This window comes from Lepidochelys olivacea (assembly GCF_965140295.1).
Source record: "Lepidochelys olivacea isolate rLepOli2 genome assembly, chromosome: 14".
Classification (NCBI taxonomy): domain Eukaryota; kingdom Metazoa; phylum Chordata; order Testudines; family Cheloniidae; genus Lepidochelys; species Lepidochelys olivacea.
This window is the reverse complement of record NC_140424.1, coordinates 903,337-917,884: the sequence shown is the minus strand read 5'-3', so window position 1 is coordinate 917,884 and position 14,548 is coordinate 903,337. Positions and strand designations below refer to the sequence as shown.

Here is a 14,548-nt window from a genome sequence, read left to right as displayed (position 1 = left end):
GTCTACACTTACCGAGGCAGAGCTGTACCCATGCAGCTCTGCTGCTGTACGAGCGCTTGTGTAGCTGGAAGGGAGAGAGCTCTGTTGTCAACATAATAAAACCATCTCAACGAGCGGTGGGAGAGCGGCTCCTGCCGCCATAGCGCTGTGCACACCAGTGCTTATGCCAGCAAAACTTATGTTGCTCAGGGGCATGTTTTTTTCACGGGCCTGAGCGACAAAAGTTTTGCTGACATAAGTGCTAGTGTAGCCATGGCCCAAGCCCATGATCTCTACAGGGGCCCTCATGCCAGTTGGTACATCTGGGTGCTTGTGCAATAGTGCACAAAGTCTGCATGAGCTTTGTGGTGGGGTTGGCTTGGTGCAGATAAATATGGGGGTTGGCTCAGGCAGCAGGGAACCAGAGCCTGTGGGAAAGTCCCCCTGAACCCAGGCCAGCACCTTGTTTCCATGACCCTCCCTCCCGCTCCAGTGTCATTTACTAATCCTGGCTACTTCAGTGGTTACCTTCATTCAGAGCCCCTCCCTTTGCCTTACCTTTCTGAGCTGTTAATAATCCATGGCCTGCAAGCCCAGCCCCTCACTGCCCCTGTTTGCCGAGCTGCCACTCTGCCAGGCAGAGGGGCATCCTGGCCGAGGGCAGCTCTGTGTTCAGGTTATGGATAGGCCAGGATCTAAAAGGGGTGTTACAAGCTAGCCAAGGTGCCGGGGAGTGGGGCCTGGGCAGGATTACTCTCCGTTTGAGAGTTTGGAGCTGAGCTTTCTCTCCAGCTGTTGGCCAGCCGCTAGAAGGCTGCACATGTTACCGCAAGGGAATTAACGGTTTTCAAACTTTCTGTGCTGGTGACTCCTTTCACAGAGCAAGTCTCTGAGCGTGACCCCCCCCTTATTAATTGAAAACAGAGTGGGGTAATTTAAGGGGGGCTTTGGGCTGTCAGCCCCACAGAGCTGACATGTCGTGATCCCTGTGTAACCACCTTGCAGCCCCTTGAGGGGTCATGACCCCCGTTTGAGAACCCCCTGGCTTAGAGAGCTTCTGACCCTGCCTGAGCCCACACCCTGGCCTGGCCTGTGGATTTTCCTTGCTGCTGCCTGTCTTGTGCATTGGGAGGCGACTAGTCTCCCTGCCCTAAGAGCCCAGGTACCGGAGCTCAGGCCGTGTCTGCTTTGAAAGGTGACCAGCTGGAGCAAGCTTGGGCTCCAGGTCCAGCGCCACATCCCTGAACCCCGCGCTGGCCCTGGCGGGATTAGTCACAAAGCCCTGAACCAGGCCCAGGAGCACCCCGCTCAAGCCGTGTGCGCAGCCCTCGCCGGCCCGTCCGTACTCGCCTTTGTCGATGCAGCATGGCAGGTGCCCTGCCTCGCCCCGGGGTGCAAAGGGGGTGACCCACAGCACTGCGTTCTCAGCGGGGGGGGGGCTGCCCCGGCCCCGGCCTGCCGAGGGGGAGGGGTGGGTAGGCAGGCCCCCCACAGCCTGGCCTGGCCTGGGGCCTGCTCTGGGCCCCGCTGCCGTCGCCCTTTGAAGCCTCCCTGCGCTGGCGTTGCCCGTTGAAGGCGGGGCGGGGCGGGGCTCGGCCGCACCCCCGGGGCCGCGGATCCCGGCGCGCGGAGCGGCCCGATGGCGGAGCGGCGCGTGTCCCGCTGGTACTTCGGGGGCCTGGCCTCGTGCGGCGCCGCCTGCTGCACCCACCCGCTGGACCTGCTCAAGGTGCGCCGGGCCCTCTGCCCCCCGGGACCCCCTGGGACCCCCACTGCCCCCCGGGACCCTGCCCCCCCGAGCCCCCCACTGCCCCGGCCCTCTGCCCCCCGGGACCCCCACTGCCCCCCGGGACCCTGCCCCCCCGAGCCCCCCACTGCCCCGGCCCTCTGCCCCCCGGGACCCCCCGGGACCCTGCCCCCCCGAACCCCCCACTGCCCCAGCCCTCTGCCCCCCGGACTCCCCCTGGGACCCCCACTGCCCCAGCTCTCTGCCCCCCGGGACCCCCACTTCCCCCCCAGGACCCCCACTGCCCCGGCCCTCTGCCCCCCGGACTCCCCCTGGGACCCCCACTGCCCCAGCTCTCTGCCCCCCGGGACCCCCACTTCCCCCCCAGGACCCCCACTGCCCCGGCCCTCTGCCCCCCGGGACCCCCACTGCCCCCCGGGACCCTGCCCCCCCGAGCCCCCCACTGCCCCGGCCCTCTGCCCCCCGGGACCCCCACTGCCCCCCGGGACCCTGCCCCCCCGAGCCCCCCACTGCCCCGGCCCTCTGCCCCCCGGGACCCCCACTGCCCCCCGGGACCCTGCCCCCCCGAGCCCCCCACTGCCCCGGCCCTCTGCCCCCCGGGACCCCCCGGGACCCTGCCCCCCCGAACCCCCCACTGCCCCAGCCCTCTGCCCCCCGGACTCCCCCTGGGACCCCCACTGCCCCAGCTCTCTGCCCCCCGGGACCCCCACTTCCCCCCCAGGACCCCCACTGCCCCGGCCCTCTGCCCCCCGGACTCCCCCTGGGACCCCCACTGCCCCAGCTCTCTGTCCCCCGGGACCCCCACTTCCCCCCCAGGACCCCCACTGCCCCGGCCCTCTGCCCCCCGGGACCCCCACTGCCCCCCGGGACCCTGCCCCCCCGAGCCCCCCACTGCCCCGGCCCTCTGCCCCCCGGGACCCCCACTGCCCCCCGGGACCCTGCCCCCCCGAGCCCCCCACTGCCCCACCCCCCTGCCCCCTGGGACCCCCCTGCCCCCCGGGACCCCCCTGCCCCCCGGGACCCTGCCCCCCCGAGCCCCCCACTGCCCCAGCCCTCTGCCCCCTGGGACCCCCCTTGCCCCCCGGGACCCTGCCCCCCCGAGCCCCCCACTGCCCCAGCCCTCTGCCCCCCCGAGCCCCCCACTGCCCCGGCCCTCTGCCCCCCGGACTCCCCCCGGGACCCCCACTGCCCCGGCCCTCTGCCCCCCGGGACCCCCACTGCCCCGGCCCTCTGCCCCCCGGGACCCCCACTGCCCCGGCCCTCTGCCCCCCTGGACTCCCCCCGGGACCCCCACAGCCCCAACCCTCTGCCCCCCGAGCCCCCCACTGCCCCAACCCTCTGCCCACCGGGACCCCCTGGACCCCCCACTGCCCCAACCCTCTGGGTCCCCCACTGCTCCCCGGATCCCCTCCTAGGCCCCCCACTGCCTCCAGCCCCCTGAACCCCCCTCCCGCCCCTTGGATCCCCTCTGCCCCCTGGGCTCCCACTGCCCCGGCAGGCAGCAGGGTTGGCTCTGACCTCCCCAACTGCCTGTTTGGAGTCTCCATAGCGCCCCCCGCCCCCCGGAGCTGGTCCCTCAGCGCTGCTGGGTCTGCAGGCTGGCACTGTCCAGGGACTGGCTTCCCAGTAAGGGCCGAGGCCATGCTGGGGCCTGGCTGCTGTGTGTTTCTGGGGGCTGCTCTCGGCTACATAATCTCTGGCTCGGGCTGGTTCCTGCATAGCTGGGCCATTTGCCCAGCTCCCCAACATCATCCCAGTGGGCTCTGGCCTTGTCAGAGCAGCTCCCAGTTAGCACCTGCCTGGCTCTCGCTGGAATCCCAAGGGCACAGGCCTGCATAGGGAAGAGGGAGGACTAGTTCCCCGTGCCACCTTCCCCACCACAGGCCCCATATTCCTGGGCCTCTCTGGCTGCGTTCCAAGGCCCATGCTCCATAACTCCACGAGTGAAGCCTGGTCCCCAGCACTCGTTAATCTTCTCTCCTGAGGACTTTGGACCCAGGCTTGGCACAGCACGGCCACAGGCTGTAGGCGCTGGTGTGTGCTGGGGCTCTATGGAGGGCACGGGCGGCTCGGATAGGTGTAGGGGATCCCCTGGCTCACAGAGCCCCATCTTGCAGGGGGCCCTCTGTCACGGAGTCCCTGGGCGATGCTCTGGAACTGCTCCCCATGAAGCCAGGCAGGACTCTGGGGAAGTCTCCTTTCTATGAGCAGCCTGTCTGCAGGACACACAGCTCACCCGGCTTCCACCTTCCTGGGTCTGACCTCGGAGCATTCAGCCTCCTCTGCCCCTCTGTGCGCTTCCCCCAGCGAGTCGGCCCAGGCAGGGTCCTGGAGAAGCCAGAGGGTCCTGCCCCCCAACTCTGCAGTCAGACGGGACTCTCAGCCAGCCAGTAAAACAGAGGTTTATTAGATGACAGGAACATGGTCTAACACAGAGCTTGCAGGTGCAGAGAACAGGACCTCTCAGCTGGGTCCATTTTGGGGGGCGGTGAGCCAGACAACCACATCTGCACTTCACTCCATGTCCCCAGCTAGCCCCAAACTGAAAACTCTCTCCAGCCCCTCCTCCTCTGGGCTTTGTCCCTTTCCCGGGCCAGGAGGTCACCTGATTCCTTTGTTCTCCAACCCTTTAGCTGGGGGGGGGGGCACCAGGCCATCAGTTGCCAGGAAACAGGGTGTCAGCCATTCTCTGTGTCCAGACCCCTGCACACACCTGCCCTCCAGGGCTCTGCAATGATCATACCCTTACCCCACCCCCTAGATACTTAAGAACTGCCTAGGGGAAACTGAGCCCCCTCCCCACCCCCCTTCAGAGGAACCATTAAGAACAGTCCCACTTCGTCACACCCTCTGATACTAAAGTGGAAGATGTACAGTTACCCCGGGCTGGGGCTGGGGACTGGTCAGGACTCCTGGGTCTGTTTCCTGGCTCTGCTTTTCCCCCAGGCTGGGCAAGCAGAGAAAGAGAGACGGTGTTTCTCGCTGGAAACGCTAGGGAGATTCCTGCTGCCAGGTGCTGCGGCCACTGAAAGCTGGGACGTGGCGTGGGGGCACCCCATGCTGGGAGGGGGGTTCACTACTTACAGGTGCCCTCTAACTTGCTTTTGTATCCCCCCAGCCCCTTGCCTGCCATGGTCCCTGCTCCAGGTGACGGGCTGTTGGGCTGATTCCCAAGCTCCGGTCGCGTGGGGGAGCTCATGGGGCTGTGGTCACTTGCTGAGGCATCCCAGCACATGTGCTAAGGATTAACCTCAAGAAGGGTCAGGACCATTGTCCCCGATGTGCAGGAAAAGGGTCACAAGCAGCTGTCCCAGTCTTGGCTCCTCAGTGGATGGAGGGATCAGCCCTACAGTGCGCTCAGAGCTGGGTCTGACCCTGGCATCTTTCTCCCTGACCCAGGTTCATCTGCAGACGCAGCAGGAGGTGAAGATGCGCATGACAGGCATGGCGCTGCGCGTGATCCGCACGGATGGCTTTCTGGCGCTCTACAACGGGCTCAGTGCCTCGCTCTGCCGCCAGGTGAGTGCCAGGGGCCACATCTGCCCCACTTCTGCCATGAGGGGGCACTCCCCATACTGGGCCCTGCACCTCCCGCTGCAGAGCGCACACCCCAACCTGTTACCCAGGTCCTGTGCCTCCTGCCATGGGGGTCACCCTCTACCCAGTCCCTAAGCTTCCTGCCATGGGGGTCACTCCCCTCCCATTACTCAGGCCCCACACATTCCCCCCAGATCCAGGTGCTGCCCTTGGTTGTGCAGCTGCAAGCATGCTGGCCCTTTCCAGGGAGCAGCCCCTCTGGCTGAGCTGGGGAGCAGCAGCCCAGCCCTGGAGCCAGGGGCTCGGTGCCAACTGAGGCTCTGTTTACGGGCTCGATGCCACGTGCTGGGCAGCACCTTTGGTGACTGTCTGGGGAGATCAGGGAGCCCCCTGGAGTGCAGCACTTGGGCCATGCTCTGACTCTCTTCTCCTCAGATGACGTACTCCCTGACCCGCTTCGCCATCTATGAGACCGCACGGGACCGCTTGAGCCAAGGCCCTCAGGGACCTCTGCCCTTCTACCAGAAGGTGCTGCTTGGTGCTGCGGGAGGTGAGCAGGGGCCGGGGAGCCCAGGCCATGGGCTGTGGCCAGGCTTGAGGAGTCCCTTGACCCTGAATCTTCTCTGGTTGCAGGTTTCACTGGTGGGTTTGTGGGGACCCCAGCAGACATGGTGAACGTCAGGTCAGTTCCATGTGTCTTGGATGCTCTGCTCGCTGGGGACGTGGCTGGAGGTGCGCTGGGCAGAGGGAGTTGTGGGGCACCCCGTCTCAGCTTGTCGTGGACTCCATGGGTTGGTGGCTTGATCCAACGTGGCAGATCCTACGTCCTGCACCTGGAGGGACCGGAATTGCCCCAACTGTGCCTGGGGCTGCCCCAGGCCAGGGGTTCCAGATCCCTGGGGGTGGCCCCTCCTGACATCACAGGAGCTGGCAGTGGAGAAGCCCAGCTAGGTCCCCGTCCCCACGGGTGCAGGGCTACGCCCTCTGCGTGGCCCCATCTCCCCAGGGAGCACCGGTCATAGTCACATGCTGCGTGAGCTCGGGCCTGCTCAGAACAAGAGGGCCAGAGCCCTGCCCCAAGGGCTGCTCAGCCTTAGGAGATCACAGGGGCAGGTCGCTCAGTCTGTCTTGGTCTGTCTCCCCTCACCTCCCCCACTGCTCTGTCTCTGTAGGATGCAGAATGACATGAAGCAGCCGATGCATTTGAGGCGGAAGTGAGTGATGGTGCAGTAAGTGGGGGGACCCCCGGGACTTGAGACCAACTGGCTTGGGTCCCCCCCCCCCCGAGCATGTGATGGGGGGAGAGGGGGGTAGCAAGGATCCCTAATAGGATGCTAAGGGGCTGCTCACATGATGGCACTGAGGGGATCCTCTCCCTTTGTGCCATCCCTGTCCCATCTCTGTGGATGGGAGCTGCAGTGAGGTGACGTGGCCACAGGGGGGCAGCATTGCTCCAAGCACCACCCTTGCTGGCTGGAGGGAGCCAGGCTGGGGAGCCGGGTGGGGGGCAGTGCATTGGGTGACCCCAGCTCTGCTCCTCAAGCAGAAATTCCCAGCAACGCTGGACACCTTGAGTAGGGTGTCGGAGACGATGAGGGCTGATGGGAAGAGTTCACGGCTTTACCTCTTTCCCTTCTTGTCCCTCCAGTTACTCCCACGCCTTGGATGGCATGTACCGAGTGCTTCGTGAGGGTAGGACTCTGCCAAAGGCCTGGGGGCACAGGGGCTTGGCATCTCCTCTGGCCTGATCGGGGGCATCCTCTGCTGGTGTTGTGAAGCCTCAGAGCAGGAATTGTTTCTGGGGGACACCAGGGCTGCTAAATGGCTCGGTTTGGTCAGGAGCCACATGGCAGCTGGGTGTGGGGCTGGATCTGGCAGGGAACAGGGGCAGCCTGGCTAGCAGCCCTGTCGTGGTGTGGCTGGAGGCCAAGGGCAGGGCTGGGGTCCAAATGGCCAGGTAGAGAAGGTGCTGGAGAAGAGCAGGGCCCAAGGGGCAGGCTGGGTTGGGGGCGTGGTTGGGATTGTTCATCCAGATGCTGCCTCTGAAGTGCAGCAGCCATAGCAGCCCTCTGGGCAGTTTGGGTTTGTCCTGTGGGATGACACAGCAAGGGCCAGACCAGACGCTGCAGTGAGAGGCACCAGCCCCGAGCCCTCCGGGGTGGGAATGAAACACTCCCCTCGCCCCCAGCTGGGAAGGGGGAGCCTGAAAGGGGAGTTGTGTTTTCAAAGAAAGGAAGAAGAGGCAGACAGACAAGCAGTGGAGAGGGAGAGTGCCAGAACAGGCTGAAAGGAGCCAGTGGTAGGGTGAGTGACTTCTCGTCCCTTGGAGCCAGAGCCGGGGGGAGGGGGGGCTTTCAGAAGGAGCCCCTGGGGAGTTCCCCCGCTGCGTGGTGGAGAGTCTAGGGGCTGGAGTCACAGCCAGGGCCTGCCGCCCTGCACAAGCCCCAGGCCGTGGTGGGGGCGGCTGCTGGGGGGTGGGGGGCAGGGGTGCAGGACTGATGGGACTGGGAGTGGCAGCTCCCAGCTGGCCTGGGGCTGAATTCACACACCTGAACTGTGCGCTGATTCCCCTCCCCAGAGGGCTTGAAGAAGCTGTTCTCAGGCGCTACGATGGCGTCGAGCCGAGGGGCCCTGGTCACTGTTGGACAGGTAGGAACCCTCCCCCCCCGGGCACTGGGGGGCAGCTGGGACTGGCTGTGCCCTGAGGGCCACCTCCTGGGGGTGGGGGAGCCAGTCCCTTGGGGTATGAGGAGACATGGAGGCAGGGTGGGCCAAGCCGCTAACTGCACCCCCCCCATACCTGCAGCTCTCCTGCTACGACCAGGCCAAGCAACTGGTTCTCACGACTGGGTTTCTCTCCGACAACATCTTCACTCACTTCCTGGCCAGCTTCATCGCTGTGAGTGGGGGCAGGGCAGGGGGGTGGAGGCTGCCTGATGGTGCTAGAGGAATTGCAGCCAGCTTGGCGTGCATCCCACAGGGCTTCTGGCTTCCCCACAGCCTCAGGCTGCTGCTGCGGTGCTCCTGCCCCAGTGAAATGAGGCAGTGGTATGAGGAGACCCCCCACCACAGGCCTGCAGGTCTCTTCTGTTCACAGCATGTAGGTTCTTTCCCTGTTCCCCTCTGCAGATTAGTGACCCAGAGCTGGGATCCGAACCTGGGACCTTCCACACTACGTGCATGAGCTAGTAGTATTCCCGGAGCTAAAGGAGCCGCTCCACTATCTGGCAGCAGTAGTAGACTCTCAGCCCCATGTGGAGCAGCCACTGGAGAGCAAGATTTCAGAGGAGCAGCCGTGTTAGTCTGTATCCACAAAAAGAAAAGGAGGACTTGTGGCACCTTAGAGACTAACAAGAGACTCCTACTCTGCTAGCATGGGTGGGTTATGTAGGCGGCTCCTGTGCTCGTTCACCTGCCCTCTGCTGCACAGGGACTGGAAGGGAAAGGGCCGGTGGCACCAGTCCCAGGGACTCCCTGTCTGTGACCTATCTTTGTCCCTTCCCCCCAGGGTGGATGTGCCACGTTCCTCTGTCAGCCCATGGATGTACTCAAGACCCGCCTGATGAATTCGCAGGGAGAGTACCGGGTGAGTAATCCTGCCCTGGCGCACTACAATTTGTCCTGCTCCTCCCCACCACTGGGTCCGTGTCACCTCAGGACAAAATGCAGAGTCAAAATGTCTCGATCCTTTAAATGTCTGCTTCTTGGAGCTGCTGGTCCAGGAACCCCCCAGGGGAGAGGCAACTCTCGATCTCGTCCTGAGTGGGGCGCAGGATCGGGTCCAAGGTGTAGCTATAACAGGACCGCTTGGAAATAGTGACCAAAATGTAACAACATTTAACATTCCTGTGGTGGGCAGAACACCTCAGCCGCCCGACGCTGTGGCATTTAATTTCAGAAAGGGGAACTATGCAAAAACGAGGAGGTTAGTTAAACAGAAATTAAAAGTTTCAGTGACTGGGGTGAAATCCCTGCAAGCTGCATGGACCCTTTTCAAAGACCCCATAATAGACGCTCAACTTAAATGTATACCCCAAATTAAAAAAACACAGTAAAAGAACTAACAAAGAGCCACCGTGGTTTAACAACCATGTAAAAGAAGCAGTGAGAGATAAAAAAGGCATCTTTTAAAAAGTGGAAGTCAAATCCTAGTGAGGAAAATAGAAAGGAGCATAAACATTGCCAAATTAAATGTAAAAATGTAATAAGAAAAGCCAAAAAGGAGTTTGAAGAACAGCTAGCCAAAAACTAGCCCCTGGACGATCAAGATACAGAAGGAGCACTTAAAGACAATAAAGTCTTTGTAGAGAAGTTAAATTAATTCTTTGCTTCAAGTCTTCACGGCTGAGGATGTTAGGGAGATTCCCAAACCTGAACCATCTTTTGTAGGTGACAAATCTGAGGAATTGTCACAGACTGAACTGTCACTAGAGGAGGTTTTGGAATTCATTGAGAAACTGAACAGTAACAAGTCACCGGGACCAGATGGCATTCACCCAAGAGTTCTGAAAGAACACGAATGTGAAATTGCAGAGCTATTAACTGTAGTTTGCAACCTGTCCTTCAAATCGCTTCTGTACCTAGTGACTGGAAGATAGCTAATGTAACGCCAATATTTAAGAAGGGCTCTAGAGGTGATCCTGGCAATTAGAGACCGGTACGTCTAACATCAGTACCAGGCAAATTAGTTGAAACAATAGTAAAAATTGTCAGACACACAGAAGAACATAAATTGTTGCGCAAAAGTCAACATGGCTTCTGTAAAGGAAGATCATGTCTTACTAATCTATTAGAGTTCTTTGAGGGGGTCAACAGCCATGTGGACAAGGGGGATCCAGTGTACTTAGAAAGCCTTTGACAAGGTCCCTCACCAAAGGCTCTTACGTAAATTAAGTTGTCATGGGATAAGAGGGAAGATCCTTTCATGGATTGAGAACTGGTTAAAAGACAGGGAACAAAGGGTAGGAATAAATGGTAAATTTTCAGAATGGAGAGGGGTAGCTAGTGGTGTTCCCCAAGGGTCAGTCCTAGGACCAATCCTATTCAACTTATTCGTAAATGATCTGGAGAAAGGGGTAAACAGTGAGGTGGCAAAGTTTGCAGATGATACTAAACTGCTCAAGATAGTTAAGACCAAAGCAGACTGTGAAGAACTTCAAAAAGATCTCACAAAACTAAGTGACTGGGCAACAAAATGGCAAATGAAATTTAATGTGGATAAATGTAAAGTAATGCACGTTGGAAAAAATAACCCCAACGATACATACAATATGATGGGGGCGAATTTAGCTACAAGAACTTAATCAGGAGTAAGTTCTTGGCGTCATTGTGGATAGTTCTCTGAAAACGTCCCCGTTTGCTTTTTTGACTGCTGCTGCACACTGCGTGATGTTAGGAATCATTAAAAAAGGAATAGAGAATAAGACGGAGAATATCTTATTGCCTTTATGTAAATCCATGGTATGCCCGCACCTTGAATACTGCGTATAGATGTGGTCCCCTCATCTCAAAAAAGACATTAGAAAAGGTTCAGAAAAGGGCAACTAAAATGATTAGGGGTTTGGAACGGGTCCCATATGAGGAGAGATTAAAAAGGCCAGGACTTTTCATCTTGGAAAAGAGGAGACTAAGGAGGGGATACGATAGTGGTCTATAAACTCATGAGTGGTGTAGAGAAAACGAACAAGGAAAAGTTATTTACTTGCTCCCATAATATAAGAACTAGGGGCCACCAAATGAAATTAATTGGCAGAAGGTTTAAAACAAATAAAAGGAAGTTCTTCTTCACTCAGCTCACAGTCAACCTGTGGAACTCCTTGCCTGAGGAGGTTGTGAAGGCTAGGACTATAACAGCGTTTAAAAGAGAACCTCCATGAATTTATCCAGTTAAGTCCATTAATGGCTATTAGCCAGGATGGGTAAGGAATGGTGTCCCTAACTCTGTTTGTCAGAGAGTGGAGATGGATGGCAGGAGAGAGATCACTAGATCATTACCTGTTAGGTTCATTCCCTCTGGGGCACCTGGCATTGGCCACTGTCGGGAGACAGGATACTGGGCTGGATGGACCTTTGGTCTGACCCAGTATGGCCATTCTTATGTTCACCCCCCCTTCCCTGCCACAGTCTCACCAGCTGCCTGTGTATCCTCCCCACTGCCCCATGGCTGGATCCCTGACTCCTCACTCCCCATAGCTGCCCCTGCCCCAGATCTCAGCCCAGACACTCTTGTCTCCACGGCAGCTGTGAGCCAGACCAGTTCCCGGGGCGGGAACTGGCTTATTTCCCTCTCTTTTGTTTCAGGGTGTTGTCCACTGCGCAGTGGAGACTGCCAGGCTTGGACCTCTCGCCTTCTACAAGGTACTGGGTTGAGGCTGGGGGGTGGAGCGCACTGGGGGCCGGTAGGGAGTGGAAGAAGTGTGAGAGCAGGAGGGTGCTCACGTGGGAGCTGGGGGGCAGAGTGTAGGGTAAAAGGAGCACAGGGGGCGGGCGATGCGGGGGCCTGCTCTGGCTCTAGCTGGCTGCTCCGTGTCTTGGGCTCGCCCTGGGCTGACGCAGTGGCTCCCGGGGCAGGGTTGTCTGGAAGGGCAGCCCCAGGACCTCCCTGCAGGGTGGGTGAGGGGCTGTGGGGGTGGAGCCCATGAAAAGGCCTGTAGGGGCTGGGGCCCTGGCGCTGGCTCCCGCTGGGCCTGGGCGGTGCTGACAGTGGCGCTGGGGACAGATTCGTCAACCGTGCGAACCCCACGCACCCTGGCACCCTGCGGCACCTCTCCCACCCCTCCTGCTGCCCCTCCCCTTGGACCCGGCTGCTGCTCCCCTGCCTGGCCCCTTCTGCTCCCCGCAGCCTCCTCCTGTCCTTCTCCTCCACCCACCCGCCTCACCCACGGCCCCCAGAGGGATGAATTGCTCAGTGCCGGAGCATCCTGGCTGGGGAGGCCCCAGCAGGACAGAGACTGACCCTCCTCTCTCCCCTTTCTTGCCCGTCCCCTTCCAGGGCTTCGTTCCTGCTGCCATCCGCCTGGTGCCTCACACCGTCCTCACCTTCGTCTTCCTGGAGCAGCTGCGCAAATACTTTGGGATCAAAGTGCTGGCCTGAGTGGGGAAGGGCCCTGCCCGCCCAGACCCGGGGGATGAGAGCCAGCAAGCCGCCACTGAGGTCCCAGAAGCCCCCTCCCCATCCTCCCTGCCCCCCACTAACCCAGCTGAGCCAAAGGGCCCCCCTTCCTGCCCCTGGACTGGGCTCACAGTTCCCATAGCAATAGGGATGGGTCGTGCCCTGGGAGGCCAAGGCTCTTCAGAGCCGGTCCATCCCCTGCTCTGTGATGGGCCCAGAGTCCCAGGGCACTCTTGTTGTTTACAGCAGAACCTGGAAGGTTCTTCAGCAACGGGGCTCAGGTGCGGCCAGCTCCACCAGCCCTCAGGGCAGCCGGGTCTAGTGGCAATATTACCCGTGGCAGCTGGGGAGGGGATCGTGGGCTTCCCCAGAGGCTCTCGTGGGCAGAGAAAGGAGACCCAGGCTCAGGGTGCTGGGGTGCTGAACCAGTTGGATTTGGCCCCTGCCTCCATTCCCATGTGATCTCTGCCCCTGTCGGGCTGATGGCACCCCCCTCCCCTCCTTCCTGAGCCCTGCAGGTCCTTGGCTTGCTGTCCACGGGTGCCCCTGTTCTGGGATGGGTCTAGTGCCGCCCCCGGTAATACTCTCCCCAGAAGCCTGGCTCCCTCAGCCCCTCTCCCCACCTGCTGCCTCATGCTTTAAAGATCAGTTTGCTCAGCCAAAATCTCCCAGACACCCAAAGGTTGTTGGGCTCTTCAGGGATCTGTGCTTTGTACCAATGATGGAGAAAGGATCCTCCCCCGCTCAGCTGCGCCAGGCAGAGGGTGAAGCGCTGGCTAGGGACCAGGAGAGGAAAGTCCTTCTCCCACACACACAGCCCAGCTCCTGTCCTGGGCCGGGCAGTGCCTGACCCGCTGTGTCTGCCTCAAACCCACCCGGGGCGCATGATGCCTCGGGCCACAATGGGGACTTGGCGGGAGTCACCTTGGAAAGTGTCTTACGTAGATGAAAAGTAGCTGTGGAAACCAGTCCAAACTGACCATGCTGTCTGGCCTGCACCCAGTGGTCCGGATGGACAGACTGTTGGGTGTGAGCTCTGCCTGGCACATGGGTGCCCCGGCATGTACCCAGGGAGCTGGAGCAGTTCAGGAGAGATCTGACCTGTTTACACCCAGCGCTCATCCCATGGTGTGCAGCAAAGTGGGACCCCGACATCTAGCACATTCCAGCAGAGCTGCCTTCTCCGGCAGACCGGGCCTCCGGCTGGGAGCTTCGCTGGGGCTGCTCTGCGCTGGCCTTGCTGGGTGAGAATCCGCTGTGGTGTCTGTCTAAGGGTCAGAGTGAGTTGCGGGGGCTGCTCCAGGCCAGGCGATGGACCCCGCTTGTGAAGTGACCCTGTTTGTATCTCATGCCTGCTCCTTGCTGCTGCCCCCACGGGCCGCCACTTCTGCAGTGTTGCTGCTGCCCATGGGCCCCTAGGCAATGAGCCGTGCGCCAGGCGTCAGGCCCGTGTGTGGTGCCCCGTGGGATCAAAGAACTGGAGCATTTGTAACCTTGATAATAAACCAATGGAACCGCTGCAGGTCTGTGACTGTTGCTTCTTCCGCGGGGGATGGGAAGGGATGGAGCTGACACCCCAACTCCCCAGAGCCTTGCAGACAGGCCCCAAAGCCACCTCATCCCCACCGCCCGGGGCCCTGTCCCTCCACATGGTCCCCTCCGTGGGGAGGGGAGAGCCTCACTGCGGGGCCTTAGCCGGGCACTCTCCTCTCCCCCGGTTCCTGGCCTCGGCACAGCTCCCTCCCAGTGGCAGTGTTTGGAGCGTAGAGCGCTCCCCGGGCCGTGTAGCCTGGAGCCCCCAGGACAGGCCCGTCCAGCCCATACCCCGCTAGCTCCCATTCCACCCCCCGCTTTGCGCTCAGGGATCTGGCCAGTGCCCCGGCTCATTCCGGCTCGGCTGGGGCACTGCAGGGGCGGGTGAAGCTGCTAGCAGTGGGGTGTTCCCACATTGCTGCCCCAAGGGGCCCCCGCCTGGAGCAGTGGGAGAAACTGCCAGGCAGAGGCTGTGCCATGGGCACCCGCCGACTTCGCGCATTTCACTTCCCACCGCAACCGCGCCCTGGATGTGACACTAATTGGGCTCCAGCAAGTGGAATGCAGCCAGCCTGGGATGGGGAGGCAAGGAAAACTCGTCACCTTAACGAAGCCTAATGATGCTGTCTGGCCGCACGCTT

At 60.9% G+C, this 14,548-nt stretch overlaps 1 protein-coding gene across 1 annotated transcript; it reads left to right on the top strand.

The window, feature by feature from the left end:
- Positions 1-1,552: 1,552 nt before the first annotated feature.
- On the top strand, positions 1,553-13,892 carry SLC25A10 (solute carrier family 25 member 10). Its single transcript, XM_084646955.1, has 11 exons — positions 1,553-1,708; positions 5,126-5,245; positions 5,699-5,813; positions 5,897-5,945; positions 6,436-6,477; positions 6,912-6,955; positions 7,842-7,912; positions 8,070-8,162; positions 8,772-8,849; positions 11,564-11,620; positions 12,255-13,892. Exons 1-11 carry the CDS (start codon positions 1,619-1,621, stop codon positions 12,354-12,356), a joined length of 861 nt encoding a protein of 286 aa, XP_084503081.1. The 5' UTR covers positions 1,553-1,618; the 3' UTR covers positions 12,357-13,892.
- The last annotated feature ends 656 nt before the right edge of the window (positions 13,893-14,548 follow it).

Excerpts from the sequence above, each read along its gene's own strand:
- SLC25A10 (XM_084646955.1), top strand. The coding sequence starts at position 1,619 with ATGGCGGAGCGGCGCGTGTCCCGCTGGTACTTCGGGGGCCTGGCCTCG. Across the intron at positions 6,478-6,911 it reads CCGATGCATTTGAGGCGGAA|TTACTCCCACGCCTTGGATG; the intron begins GTGAGTGATGGT and ends TTGTCCCTCCAG. Across the intron at positions 7,913-8,069 it reads CCCTGGTCACTGTTGGACAG|CTCTCCTGCTACGACCAGGC; the intron begins GTAGGAACCCTC and ends CCATACCTGCAG.